General features: G+C 50.0%; 1 protein-coding gene across 1 annotated transcript; it reads left to right on the plus strand.

Annotated features, from left to right (window-relative positions):
* Positions 1–50: 50 nt before the first annotated feature.
* On the plus strand, positions 51–9,706 carry ABHD15 (abhydrolase domain containing 15). The gene is made up of 2 exons (XM_015534872.2): positions 51–2,765; positions 5,639–9,706. Exons 1-2 carry the CDS (start codon positions 1,897–1,899, stop codon positions 6,162–6,164), a joined length of 1,395 nt encoding a protein of 464 aa, XP_015390358.2. The 5' UTR covers positions 51–1,896; the 3' UTR covers positions 6,165–9,706.
* Positions 9,707–13,224: the final 3,518 nt, after the last annotated feature.

Consider the following 13,224-nt stretch of genomic DNA (forward strand, 5'->3'; position numbering starts at 1 on the left):
GCCCCGCCTCCGCCCCGCCCCAATACCCGCCCACAACCACCGACCTTGCGCGCACGCGTCGTAAACCCGAAGCCGGAAAAGTTTTGCGTAGGAACCCTGCCCAAGCGCACGGCGCTGCAACACAGGCGGGGACCTCTCCTTCACCCGCGCTTCAGTACCAGCGAGTCTCCACGGCCTGCGGAGGGCAGCTGCAGTGCTTGGGTGGGATCATGGAGCCAGGCGAAGGGCGGGAAGTGGGATCCCAGTGGACCGAGTGGCCCAGGAGGGAAGACGGGTACGCTCCTCCCGCAAACCCGCTTCATACACGTCAGTGTGACCTGCAACTAGAAGAGGGGCAGAATCACGAAGTCCGAGCTGCGGGAGGAAGAGCGTCCCCGCTCTAGAGCTTCACCTTCAGCCCATTCCACTCGTGCCCTCGCAAATAGGGCCCGAACCCAGAGGAGCTTCGGTGGGTCTCAGGCCACCACCCTCCCTAGGCCCAGAAGTCCGTGGAACCTGAAGCCGGGCCTGGGGCTGCTTTGTTTCCCCCATGCCCGCCTCCGCTCTTGTCGTTGTTAGTTCACCGATGGCTGGCATGTGCCCAGGGAGACATCTGTCACCGTGAGATGGAGTCACAGGCTTCGCCCCCAGCAGGGAGCGCTGGCGGGACCTCCCCTGCAGGGGGGCGCCGGTTCTGCTGTCTTCTTTCCAATGCCCTTCTCCTTGGCCCGACTCAGGATTTTGACGAAAGAAGGGAACGTGGGTGGAGGATGAGGGTTGAAATGACCAGCCTCAAATTAGAAGTGGAGCGAGAACGGGTTATTTCTAAATAGAGCAAGAACGTGACCTACAGGGGGATTTCTTACCCATCCCTCGTCCCCCCCCCCCCCCAGTTGCCAGTTACTGAACCGATGAAGGGCCTGCGATCTATCCCCTGCCATGGCCCCATCGTAGGGTGACAGGCATCCTTCTCGCAAGGCACCCGAGTGCGTCTTTTCCCCGAGTTTGGGGCTGTTGCTTCTGGGGAGGTCTTTTTCAGGGAGCGGTGTTGAGGATTTCTTCTATCTGAAGCCAGGCTCCTGGGGAACCCTATGCTCCCGGTGGGGGTGGGGGCGGGGGCGGGATAGAGACCACACGCTGATGCAGGCAAGGGAACGAGCCCCTTGCAGCAAACCAGCTGTTGGGCGGGACGCCGGCCCAGCCCTCGCTGGCGCTGAGCCGGACCCCCGCCCAACTGGGCTCTCGCGCAGTTGAGGGTGCCCGCGGGGCCGAGACGAACACACAGGTCAGAGAGCGCGGCCGAGCCTCGGGAGGGAGGCGCGGCTGGTGGCTCCGGCTGCAGCCGCCCCGCGGGAACGGGAGAGCCCGCGCCCTGAGCTGTGGTTTATGCACTTCTCCCTTTTGCTACTTCTCAACTGTGGCCCCTGAGGGCGCAGCGACTCAGGGTCTACCCTCGCAGCTACACACCAAGCGGGGCAGAGGCGAGGGGTCGGCGCGGACTCTGATGCTCATCCCCGAGTCCGGATCCTCGGTCTCCGAGTCTCCCCACTGTCTGCCGACAACACCCCACTCCTCGGCTCGCTGCCCTCCCCTCTCCCTTCCGGCCCTCTGGCGCGTCCTCACTCCCTTTTTGTGGCCTAGGCTCCTTTCACCCTCTGCTTCAGCTTGTCGCAATCGCTGTACAAAGGGCCAGGGGCGGGAGTGGGGGGCGGGCGAGGGGAGCCGGGCCCGAACTGGCTGCCTCTGCGGGGCCACGGCCAATCCGGAGCGTGCACCCCCCACCTCCGCGCAGGAGAGCCTGGGGCAGCTGCCCGCCGCCGGGCGGAGCCGCGGGCAGAGCGGGGAGCTCGCCGAGGGGACGGCCCCGCTGCCTTCCACCCGCCGCCCGCTATCCGCCGGGGGCTCTCCCGCCTTGCCATGCCGCCGTGGGGCGCCGCCCTCGCCCTGCTTCTGGCCGCGCTCGCCCTGCTCGGCCTGCTCGCCCCGCGGCTGCGGCGCGCCGTCGGAGCGAGGACTCTGCCCGGGCCTCGCGGCCGGGACCACGAGGAGGAGGTGGACGGCAGAGGCGCCGCGGACGAGTTCAGCGACGGGCGTGAGCCGCTGCCCGGAGGGTGCAGGCTCATCTGTAAGCCGTCGGCGCTGGCCCAGTGCCTGCTGAGCGCCTTACGACATTCAGCAGCTCTGGAGCCGCGCCCGCGTTCCTGGCTCTCCGGGCCCCACCTGCAGACCCTCTGCCACTTTGTGCTGCCGGTGGGGCCGGGGCCTGAACTGGCCCGAGAGTACCTGCAGTTGGCGGACGACGGGCTGGTGGCCCTAGACTGGGTCGTGGGACCTTGCCCCCGGGGTCGGCGGGTCACCAACGCCGGGGGCCTTCCCGCGGTGCTACTGGTGATCCCCAATGCATGGGGGCGCCTCACTCGCAACGTGCTCGGCCTCTGCCTGCTCGCCCTGGAGCGCGGCTACTACCCGGTCATCTTCCACCGCCGTGGCCACCACGGCTGCCCGCTGGTCAGTCCCCGGTTGCAGCCTTTCGGGGACCCGTCCGACCTCAAAGAGGCGGTCACTTACATCCGCTTCCGACACCCGGCGGCCCCTCTGTTCGCGGTGAGCGAGGGCTCGGGCTCAGCGCTCCTGCTCTCCTACCTGGGCGAGTGCGGCTCCTCCAGCTATGTGACCGGCGCCGCCTGCATCTCGCCGGTGCTACGCTGCCGCGAGTGGTTTGAGGCCGGCCTGCCCTGGCCCTACGAGCGGGGCTTTCTGCTCCACCAGAAGATCACCCTCAGCAGGTGGGTAACGGAGGCCCCAGCCGGGCAAGGGGGCAATAGAGGTCTTAGGGTGACCAAGAAACATTTCTGCCTAGTATTGAATCAAATAGGTTTGGGGCAGTTTGAGCAAAGTTCTCCTCACACAATTTCTGAAGCTGCCCTAACCCTCTGGTCTACACAGAACCAGGGAAACAGGTTTAAAAGCCATAGATGGGCTCGCATCGTTATGCTAAAATAGGGACTCCTGGCCTGGAGCGCGTGGCCTCACCTCAGCCCCAGCGTGTCCTAGCAACCTGATCACCTGCCCCACCTGTAGCAGAGGCAGCACCTGACATTTACCACTTAATTCACACAGTTTGTCAAATCAGCAAAGAGGCCTCTGGAAGCAATTACAAATGATTATCCAGAATGTTTCCTTCCAGTGTCTGAGACTGGAGGTGACAGGAATCAGAAATTTGGTGTTACGTGATTTTTAACATTCTTTGGACTTGACAAATATTTTGCATATTCCTAGGTATATTGAATCCCAACATTTAAAGAATATGTCAACATAGTTTTTAAAAAAAGTCTCCAAAAGGAGAGCAATCTACCATTATTGTGACAGGTGAGACTTTGGCACTGAGAAGGCCTGATCGATGTTCCCACAGCAAATAACCACATCTCAGCATGCACCATTGCTTTCCTAGGAAATGGCAAAATGAGATCAAAGACATTATAGCAGAAAGTGTGGTGTGCAGAAAGACCTGGGATGTGCAGTCAGAACCACTGGGGTTCAAATCCTAGCACTGGGTAGGTGCTCAAAAAGTGGTGGCAATTGTGATTTCTCTTTCCTCTTTTTTTTTTCTTAATTTTTATTTAAATTTTTTTTAACGTTTTTATTTATTTTTGAGAGAGAGAAAGAGAGAGAGAAAACGAGCAGGGAAGGGGCAGAGAGAGAGAGGGAGACCCAGAATCCCAAGTGGGCTCCAGCCTCTGAGTTGTCAGCACAGAGCCCAGCACGGGGCTTGAACTCATGAACCTCGACATCATGACCTGAGCTGAAGTCGGACACTCAACCCACTGAACCACCCAGGCACCCCTAAATAGATTTTTTAAATGTTTATTTTTGAGAGAGAGAGAGAGAGAGAGAGAGAGAGAGAGAGAGAGAGAGAGAGAGAGAGAGAGAGAAAGCACAAGCAGGGGAGGGGCAGAAATATATGTGTGTGGGGGGAAACAGAGGTTCTGAAGCAGGCTCTGTGAGCTGACAGCGGAGAGCCCAATGCAGGGCTCGAATTTGCTGCAAATACTTAACCAACTGAGCCACTCAGCTGCCCCCTCTTTCTTTCCTTGCCCCATTTTGTTGTGAGAAGGCCAATCCCTGAGCTCCACAATGGCCCAATGCTGTCACGGCAACCCAGAACTTGTGAGGAGTCCAAGGGTAAGGTGTTCTTATATGGCTTAATTGCCAGTTTCCATCCCCAAATGACCACCACCAGTGCCGACTCTGGGCACCAGCTGGAGTAAGGTGAGAGAAGTGGAGAGGAAGTCTGGGCCTTTAGGATCTGCCCTGCCCATGGAAAATTGGGATTGAAAAAAAGGGCAAACCTTTTTGAATGTTTGTAGGAGACACACATCCAAATTCAACTGGCTTAAGTTTGGACTGAACCACCCAAAAGACTGAGCTGCCTGTCCTGGCCCCCTTGTCAGGGTGCTGGGCTGTCTCCATGCGGGTGGAAACAGCAAAAATGTCCCTCTTCCCTAGAGCAGTAGCTCTCAGGCTCCCTTGTGGGAGGTTACCCTGTAAAGTAATGATACTCCCAGCCACTTCCTCTGCTGCTGGGCCCTCTCTAGGAATACCTGCATCACTGCTCAAGGTCACACTTATTTGCCATTATCTGGGCACCATATTAGGCTTTTTTTTTTTTAAGTTTATTTATTTTGAGGGGAATGGGGTGGAGAGAGGAAGAGACAGAATCCCAAGCTCGAGGCGGGGCTCAAACTCACGTGAGATCATGACCTGAGCCCAGATCAAGAGTCTGACTCTCAACAGACTGAGCTACCCAGGCACCCCCAGCATATTAGCTTTAAAAAAAAAAAAAAAAAAAAAAAGGCTAATATAACCTAAAGTAAAATGTTAACGATGGGGGATGTCACCTGCTGGTTTGGATAGTCTGAGCCAGGGAACTCTAGCAGGGGTTCAGGAGGTGAGAATTCAAAGCAAGTTCCCTACAGAGGATCAGAAGTTGTGATCAGGAGGAGAGCTGTCACACTATGGATCATTAGCTGTAAAGTCATTTGCTGCCCCAGGGCTGGGCAGGTCACGTCAAGAGTGGCAGGCCTGGTAGGAACTGTGACACAGGAAAAAGGGAAGAGATGCACTGCTTGTTGCCCTGAGGAATGCCAGCCCACATTGCCAGACCTTTCCATTTCCCTCGAGAACCCAAGTAGCTGCCTTTTATGTACAACCTCCTGGTTTTAAACAATGACGAGGCACCTGGCTTGGTCAGTCGGCAGAGCACGTGACTCTTGATCTCGGGGTTGTAAAGTTGAGCCCCACATTGGGGTGTAGAGTTTACTTAAAAAAATAAAATCTTTAGCGGTGCCTGGCTGGCTCAGTTGGAAGAGCACGGGAGTCTTCATCTCGGGGTCATGAGTTCAAGCCCCACTCGTATAGTGGGTGTAGAGATTACTTAAATAAAACTTTAAAGAAAAAAAAATAAAATCTTTAAATGATGACAATGAAATGCAAGTTTTAAAAAATATTATATGGCCAAAGAAGGTTTCTGTGGCCAGAATCTGGCCTGTGAACTCCACCCCCCCCCCCCCGCCCCGCCTCCCCATTACTTCTACTATCAATTTGTTTTCTCATTCTTCCCTCTCCTTCCTACCTTCCCCGTTCACCTTCTTGCTGCCAGGTACGCCTCGGCCCTGCAGGACACAGTGGACACCCACAAACTGTTCAGGAGCCGCTCCCTGAGAGAGTTTGAGGAGACCCTCTTCTGCCACACCAAGAGTTTCCCCATCAGCTGGGACACCTATTGGGACCACAACGACCCCCTCCGGGATGTGGACGAGGCTGCCGTGCCCGTGTTGTGTATCTGTAGTGCTGATGACCCCGTGTGTGGGCCCCCAGACCACTTTTTGCCCACCGAACTCTTTCACAGCAACCCCTACTTCTTCCTCCTGCTCAGTCACCATGGAGGCCACTGTGGCTTCCTGCGCCAGGAGCCCTTGCCAGCCTGGAGCCATGAGGTCATCTTGGAGTACTTCCGGGCCTTGACTGAGTTCTTCCGAACGGAAGAGAGGATGAAGGGGCTGAGCAGGCGCCGAGCTTCATTCCTAGGGGGCCGCCGTCGCTGGGGAACCCTGCAGAAGCGGGAGGTCTCTCCCTCTTCCCATCTGGAGGAGATCTTTAGCTGGAAGCGATCGTACACAAGGTGAGACCTGGCCCAGGAACATCCCTAGTCCTGCACAGAAGAGCAGGGCTGGGCACGCCAGAGTCCTGAAAAGGTGGTGAGCACTGAAGGCGGCAGGCGGTCCCAGCTCTTGGCCACTGATTCAGCCCCTTCTCTCTTGAACTGGTCCGTGGGAAGAGATGGGATTTCCAGCAAGCTGGTGCTCACTTTACCCGGAGAACACTCCTGCCCCAGGCTTTGCTCAACACATCCTGGCTCTTCCTGGTCAGCAGCTGGGCTGTCACTGTCACTGTCTCTGTCTCCTGTCATCAACCTCCTAAACCAAAGAATAGCACCATTTAAGCCATGGATTCAGGAGAAAATACTCTCTCACTCAAAAGGACTACAGAGAAAATGGGTTTATGTATGTCATCGGGGAGCTGTGTCCCACATAAATAATCAGCTCTGTGACCCTGATTCTTGATCTGGAGCCACTCACTGCAGTGAGGACAGGATGTTTGTGTCTTAGTCCCACTTCCCTCATTTGGTTCTGTGGTTGTGGCTCTCTGCTGACTTCATGCTGTGGCAGCTGTGGAAGCTCCTAGAGCGGTGTGGCTGCATCAGTCTTGCGTGAGTGTGAGAAAGGCGGCAGAGGCAGTGAATGCTTGCTGAGGCTGGGGTGGTGAGGTTAAGGTATGGAGTGAATGTGTCTGTGCCTGGAAGACTGAGGTCCTGTCTTCCGGACTAGTTCTGCAAATCTTGGTTGGGCAGATCTGGGGCTTCAGGCGAGGACCTCAAGCCTAGAGAGATCGATGATTCTAGGAAGAGGAAGTCCTCACACACAGTCTGCCAGACCATGGTTCAAAGAGCCAGACACTTAGGTACTCTAGCTGCTCCCTCCAGTACCGTTCCTGGAGGTTATTCCGGAAAACCTTAGCCAGAGCTATTTTTCTTCTGCCACGTGGGCTTTCTCTAAGTGGCAAAAAGTATAAATCTTGTATCTTTGGTATTTTCTGGTTAGTTGCCCTCTTTTCTGACCCTACTACTAGTCTCTTCCTCTCCAGAGCCTGGAGAGACACCTGGGGCCAGGGAAAGCAAAAGTTCCAAGAGGTTGGCTGGTACTGACCCAGTGATTTATGAGTATTTCCCATTACCAAGTTTTTCTGGTCAATTTATTCAAAAGGCCATCCGTGTAGATGTAGAAAAAACTTCCTCCTGGATCTGGCCACTCAGTGACTGGTTTTATGGTGTTTGGTTTCATGAGGAATAATGCTGAAGATCAGAGTAAACTAAGGCATCGTACAGATTGATCCGCACATCCTGGTTTGGATTAGGCCATTAAACAATAGGGCAGGCATCTAGTTCTATGTGTTGGTAAGAGCTTTGCCCTGAAGTTTTATTTTGTCATCAAGAAAGAAGACACCTGCTTTGACCCAAAGCTCCATCCTGGCCTCACAAACAGCAAAGCAATTTTAAAGAGGAGAGATGTTTAAGGCTTGATATGAGGAATTCCTGGAGCCGTAATTTTCAGGTTTAGATGATCTTAGTCCAGCCTTCTTCTTCTTCTAGATCAAATAGGAAGAAACTCTGAACTATCCAAGAATCTCCCCCGAAATGCAGACAACACTCAATTGTATCGAAAGCACATTATCCTGTCATGAAAAAATGTCTTCCCTTCTTTCTCATTTCTTGCTCCTCCTCCTCCACATTCCTCATCTAACATTCTTTCACCATTTTTGAGCAGGAGAAATAGCAAGGAACTGAAATCTAAAGGAGCCGTCCTACTGCTGGTTATCAGCCTCGGCACAGGGCTTGCTGAGCAAGAATTACTGACATCTGGCCACCCCTCTCCCCCAGCATCTGGTATAGTGGGGATTTCAATTAGTCAGGGTCCTGCAGTCCCACATGCAGGACCTAGGATCATTCAGAACTGCCTGCAAAATGGGAAGCAGCCCAGTGGTTTTTAAGCTCGCGGCTTACAGAGCCCCCAAGGGCTGAACTCTGGATTGTTTCTGATATCTGGTATCTGGCCATGGGACTCTGGTTCTTTAAGATAATAGCTTTTGGGGAAATTGTAGTTGGCTTTCTTTTCCTTTATTATAAGAAAGTAAGTTTGTGGGGGTGGGGTGCATGTACATACATATAAAAATTTCCTTTCAGTTGTAGCCCAGGCTTCATTAATTCCCTTCGACCCAGGGCCCTAATACCTAAACCCTAAGGTATTTCTCCTCCGTGTCCCTTGCACCCCATGTGCTTATAACCTATCTCAGGAAGCTACTTCTTTCTCATCTTCCCATCACTGCTTTTTTCAGCTCATTTTGCCAAGAATGTGCAGCCCCTATCGGGGCAGGTTTGGGTGACCCTGTCCTTCAGTGTAACAATGAAGGAATCGCCCATATTGGCTCTGCATTGGTTAATAGCTAATTACATGAAACCAGCCAGAAGAACCCCAGAGAGAATATGTGATCCTTGAACGAAATACCAAGTTATGAGGTTGAGGAAGGAAAAACCAAACAACAAAACAAAACTAGCCTCAGAGAGGGCACCAGAACAAAAACAAAAACAAACAAACAAAACTGAGACAACCCAAGGAAGTACCTCTGAGTTGGGAGTTTTCCAGGTCTCAAGTCTTACATGATCCTCTCAGGCCCTCATTCACTTGCTTGCCTTCCTTTTGGTCTCTTCATTATTTATTAACACCTTCAAATGGTAAGAGAAAACAAAGAAACAAAAAAATTCCCCAAAACCCCATGGCTTAAAGGAGGCACGATCTCAGAAGTAGGCTGAGTCCTCTGTCTCCTCACATTGGATCGGAGTGCCAGGAAGCAAACAGTTGCCTCGGAAGGTTGAGTTCTCAGTAGTGAGTTATGATCTCTGATACCTAAGACTGTGCTAGCTAGAACTTAGATTCTCTTAAAGAGTTAGTATTTTATGTATTTATACGTAGGTGTCTAGGGGGGCTTGGCCAGAGACAGTATGAAAAACAAAGCACCAAATCCTCACTTTGAGGAGATATCATCTCTGTTTTGGGTGAAGGTATCCTTTCTAAGATTTGAGTACTGTTAGAAAAAGTCATGACACAGGAAGTATCATTTTGGCTTTATATATAACCTCAAAATTACCCCAGAGTCAGGATCTCCTCTGTACTTACTTTCCACCCAGACCACAAGAGCCTTTTTCAGTCAGCCACCCTTAGTAACGCCAAGGTATCTTCCTTTAGAAATGAACTTTAGCCTGCATTCCTCTCCCTGCTTAAACAAGCAGACACAATTGGCCCCTTTGGTAAGACTTGGTAACAATGCCAATGAGTATTTGTGATTCTATAGTCAAGCCACAATGGATGGCATAAGAAACCTTCCCTAGACCACAGTTTTCGAGACAAGATTGAGAAGTTATATGTAGGGAGTGCCTGGAGATGGAATGAATGCCTCAGGAAGCAGCAAGTCCCACGAAACTGGTGGGACATGCAAGCTGGACTGCCATTTGGCACACATCAGAGAGGGGACATGTGCTGAGAAATAAGGGGGGGCCTAAATTAGTTTTCTTTTTTTTTTTTCTTTTAATATTTATTTATTTTGAGATAGAGACAACAAGCAGGGGAGGGGTAGAGAGAAACTCCCAAGCAGGCTCTGTGCTGACAGCAGAATATGTGAGATCTCTAAAACGTGAGATCATGACCTTAGTCGAAATCAAGAGTCGGATGCTTAAATGACTGGGCCACCCAGGTGACCCACTTTTTTTTTTTTTTTTTTAAAGTAAGCCCTACACCCAACGTGGGACTTGAACTCGCAGCCCCAAGATCAAGAGTTGCCTGCTCTACCGACTTTGCCCCAAGCCAGCCAGGTGGCCCAAGGGTGATCTAGATTAGATATAAAGTCTCTTCTCATCTGAGAGTTGGTGAATTGAAATAATGCTAATGAGCTCGGTAAGTTGCAAAGACTTTTGGTTGGAATCAAGATCACAGACCTGTTCCAGATTCTGGGAATTGGTAGACATAAAGATTTTAATGAAAATAACCTTGCCAAGGGGCACCTGCCTGGCTCTGTTGGTGGAGCATGTAACTCTTGATCTCAGGGTTGTGAATTTGAGCCCCACGTTGGGTGTAAAGATTACTTATAAATAAAATCTTAAAAAAATAATAACCTTGCCAAAGTGACCGAGGATGTTTTTCAGATACCCAACAATTATACTCTAAAGTATCCAGGAAGCACTAAGAGTTTGAAAGAAAAATGGAATTTCATTAAAAGAAACACAAGACACTAACACATCAAAAATAAATGTCTCTAACCCCTCCGTGTCCAGCCTTCCTGTGTAATGACGTAATACCCTAGTACTTATCACCATTGTGGCCGAACAAAAACTTCTAACTTGTTTGCGTCTGAATAATAAATTGCAGTCTCCCTGCAACAATGGAATGTCATTATTTTTTAAATCTCCAGAAACAAAGGCTCTGTTTGTCTTCTGAAGTCCTATGTGTACTGAGCCATGCCTGCTTACCCACCTGCAGAGTTAACAGAGCCTCGCTGCACATTCTGTTTGCTGGCTGTTGCTTCACTTCTGTACATCTAGCTTTGTGTTCTCAGGCACATCCAGTGGCAGCTCTGTTTAATCAAAAACCAGGCCTCCTGCTCTGGGCTAATAATTTCCCAGCAAACTCAAAATTCCCCAATCAATGATACCTACAAAGAGATATTTTCCAGTGAGCAATTAGTTAACTTGGAATAGAGTACTGAAGAGGTAGCTTGGAGATGTGGGTTCTATTTTCTACTTTATCTGTGACTCATAGGACTTTGGGAAAGTTATTTTACAAGTTGTTCCACATAAAGAGATTGAGACTGTAAATAGGCCTTAATTCAGAAGGTCTGTCGGGATAGAATAAAATAATAAAAGTAGGTAGGTCCCCTTGTCCAAGTCTACTTAGTTTGTCAACCAGAGCTCAAAGACCTCTAGGATGAGGTGGCATTTGCCTTCAGACGGAATGTGTTCTCCAATTCTTACAAGGCCAAGAAGTTCCAGTTATTAATTTCATGGTAAAGCTAGGAAGGCCTGCATGAGCTGAGTCCTGGGCTGCTCAATTGAGGGCAAACTCTCCCCACCCCCTGCCCAAACAACGAGTGCACACACACATTCTCTGATAACCATGTTATAGCTAATAGGTTGCACATTGGTTCATTTGTTCCAGCCCAAAACTGTTTTCCTAGTTCTTATAAATGGTCAGAAAAGACGTGGCTTTAAGATCTCATCATTACTGGTTATGGGGCTAAAGCCCAGACCCCAAATCAGTGCTGTTTATGCCATACTTTGCCTTTTCTAGTCTATCACTGGCTGAGATGACAGTAAATAATGCCCATTTTAGACTTCATAAAGCATGGTAACGAAAGGGGAAATAATTCGTCTTCAGAGCTGCTTAGTGCACAGCTCTGCGGGGAAACCACATACGTTAATCTATAAATGGCACCCGTAAGGTTATTGCATAGCCTGCACAGCCTCAACACCCTCAACACCCTCAGCAACTCTGTTTTCCTCTACCATTAAGAACAAGTATCTGCAGATATAGTAGCAATTAAAGTCACTAATTGGCCACTACACATACAGAGACCCTCATTTTCCAGCTGGCATCTCTGAGATGCAAGTGATAGCCTTAGCTTATCGCCACTGTGGCTGTGGAGCTAGCCAAACGCTATGGCAAATTTTTATTTATGTTCAAAATTCTTTTACAGTCAGGATAGGTTTTTACAGCTAAAGCATAGCTTAGAGCATCTTTGATGTGTTTAGACAATGACAAATTAGACATTTGGGTTGTTGACAGGGGATATATAAGCTACAAGTTTTACAGTACTCTCCTTCCACTACAGTTTGAAGAGCCCAAATGTGGGGAGAATGAAGAAATTTTTTTTCCTTAATGTTTTTTAATGTTTATTTTTGACAGAGTGTGAGTGGGGAAGGGAGAGAGAGGGAGACACAGAAACTGAAGCAGGCTCCAGGCTCTGAGCTGTCCGCACAGACCCTGATGCAGAGCTTGCACTCAAGGACTGCGAGATCATGACCTGGGCTGAAGTTGGACATTTAACCGACTGAGCCACCCAGGCACCCTAGAAATCTTGTTTCTTAAACCTTTTTTGAATTCCTCCAAATTCTAAGGAGGAGGTTGGAAATGCTGGCCATAAGAGATCTGGGATCTAATCTTGGATCTCCTGCATAATTACACTATATAAAATGTTAATGTAGAAATAGCTCAGTATCAACACACTAGAAGTTAAAAAGCCGTGTTAAAAAGTTAAAAGTACTTTTCAGACAGTATTCTCTTCAATAAAGCAGGTAACAATTCTACTTTTTAAAATGACACTTAAAAGTTTCTAGTTAGGGGCACCTGGGTGGCTCAGCGGGTTAAGCGTCTCTTGGTTTCAGCTCAGGTCATGATCTCACGGTTTGTGGGTTCAAGCCTCGTGTCAGGCTCTGCAATGTCAGCGCAGAGTCTGCTTGGGATGTTCTCTCTTTCCTTCTCTCTGCACCTCCCCTGCTCACTCACTCTCTCTCAAAATAAACAAACATTTCAAAAAATGTTTTCTAACTAAAAAACATGAAACTCCCTCTCCCCAAATTAGCCTCTGGCAAAAACAGTCACTTTAACAGTGTTTTAAGCAATGGGGCTAGATTAGAAATTTGCCCCAAACAGGGGCAGAAAATATGATTTTCAAATTAGGGAAGGTAAAACCACCCAGATGAAATGACCTTTTGAAGTTCTGTACAAGGTCCATGAACCACATACATTCATGTGTCTGTGTGTGGTGGGAGGAGCTGCAGTTACACAGACTAGAACATGGGTCTGTATAAAACCGCAGAACCTGCACTGAACCACCAGAACCTAAATGAGGACCACCTCACACCCACAACACAATCAGCGACTTCAATCTCTGGGCAAAGAGAATCTGAGGCCATTAGACTGGAGGGTTTATGTCTGTATCAGGGAGTTCACTCTTCCCTGTATCTTACACATTTTTGTAATAGCCCCAACATCTAGCACTGTGCCTGAGATTAACAGTCACTTAATTGAAATATACTTTATCTTTTGGAAATAAAATTACTTTAAAAAACTAAGCAGAGAC

The sequence above is a fragment of the Panthera tigris genome, chromosome E1, assembly GCF_018350195.1.
Source record: "Panthera tigris isolate Pti1 chromosome E1, P.tigris_Pti1_mat1.1, whole genome shotgun sequence".
Classification (NCBI taxonomy): Eukaryota; Metazoa; Chordata; class Mammalia; order Carnivora; family Felidae; genus Panthera; species Panthera tigris.

Excerpts from the sequence above, each read along its gene's own strand:
- ABHD15 (XM_015534872.2), top strand. The coding sequence starts at position 1,897 with ATGCCGCCGTGGGGCGCCGCCCTCGCCCTGCTTCTGGCCGCGCTCGCC. Across the intron at positions 2,766-5,638 it reads CAGAAGATCACCCTCAGCAG|GTACGCCTCGGCCCTGCAGG; the intron begins GTGGGTAACGGA and ends TCTTGCTGCCAG.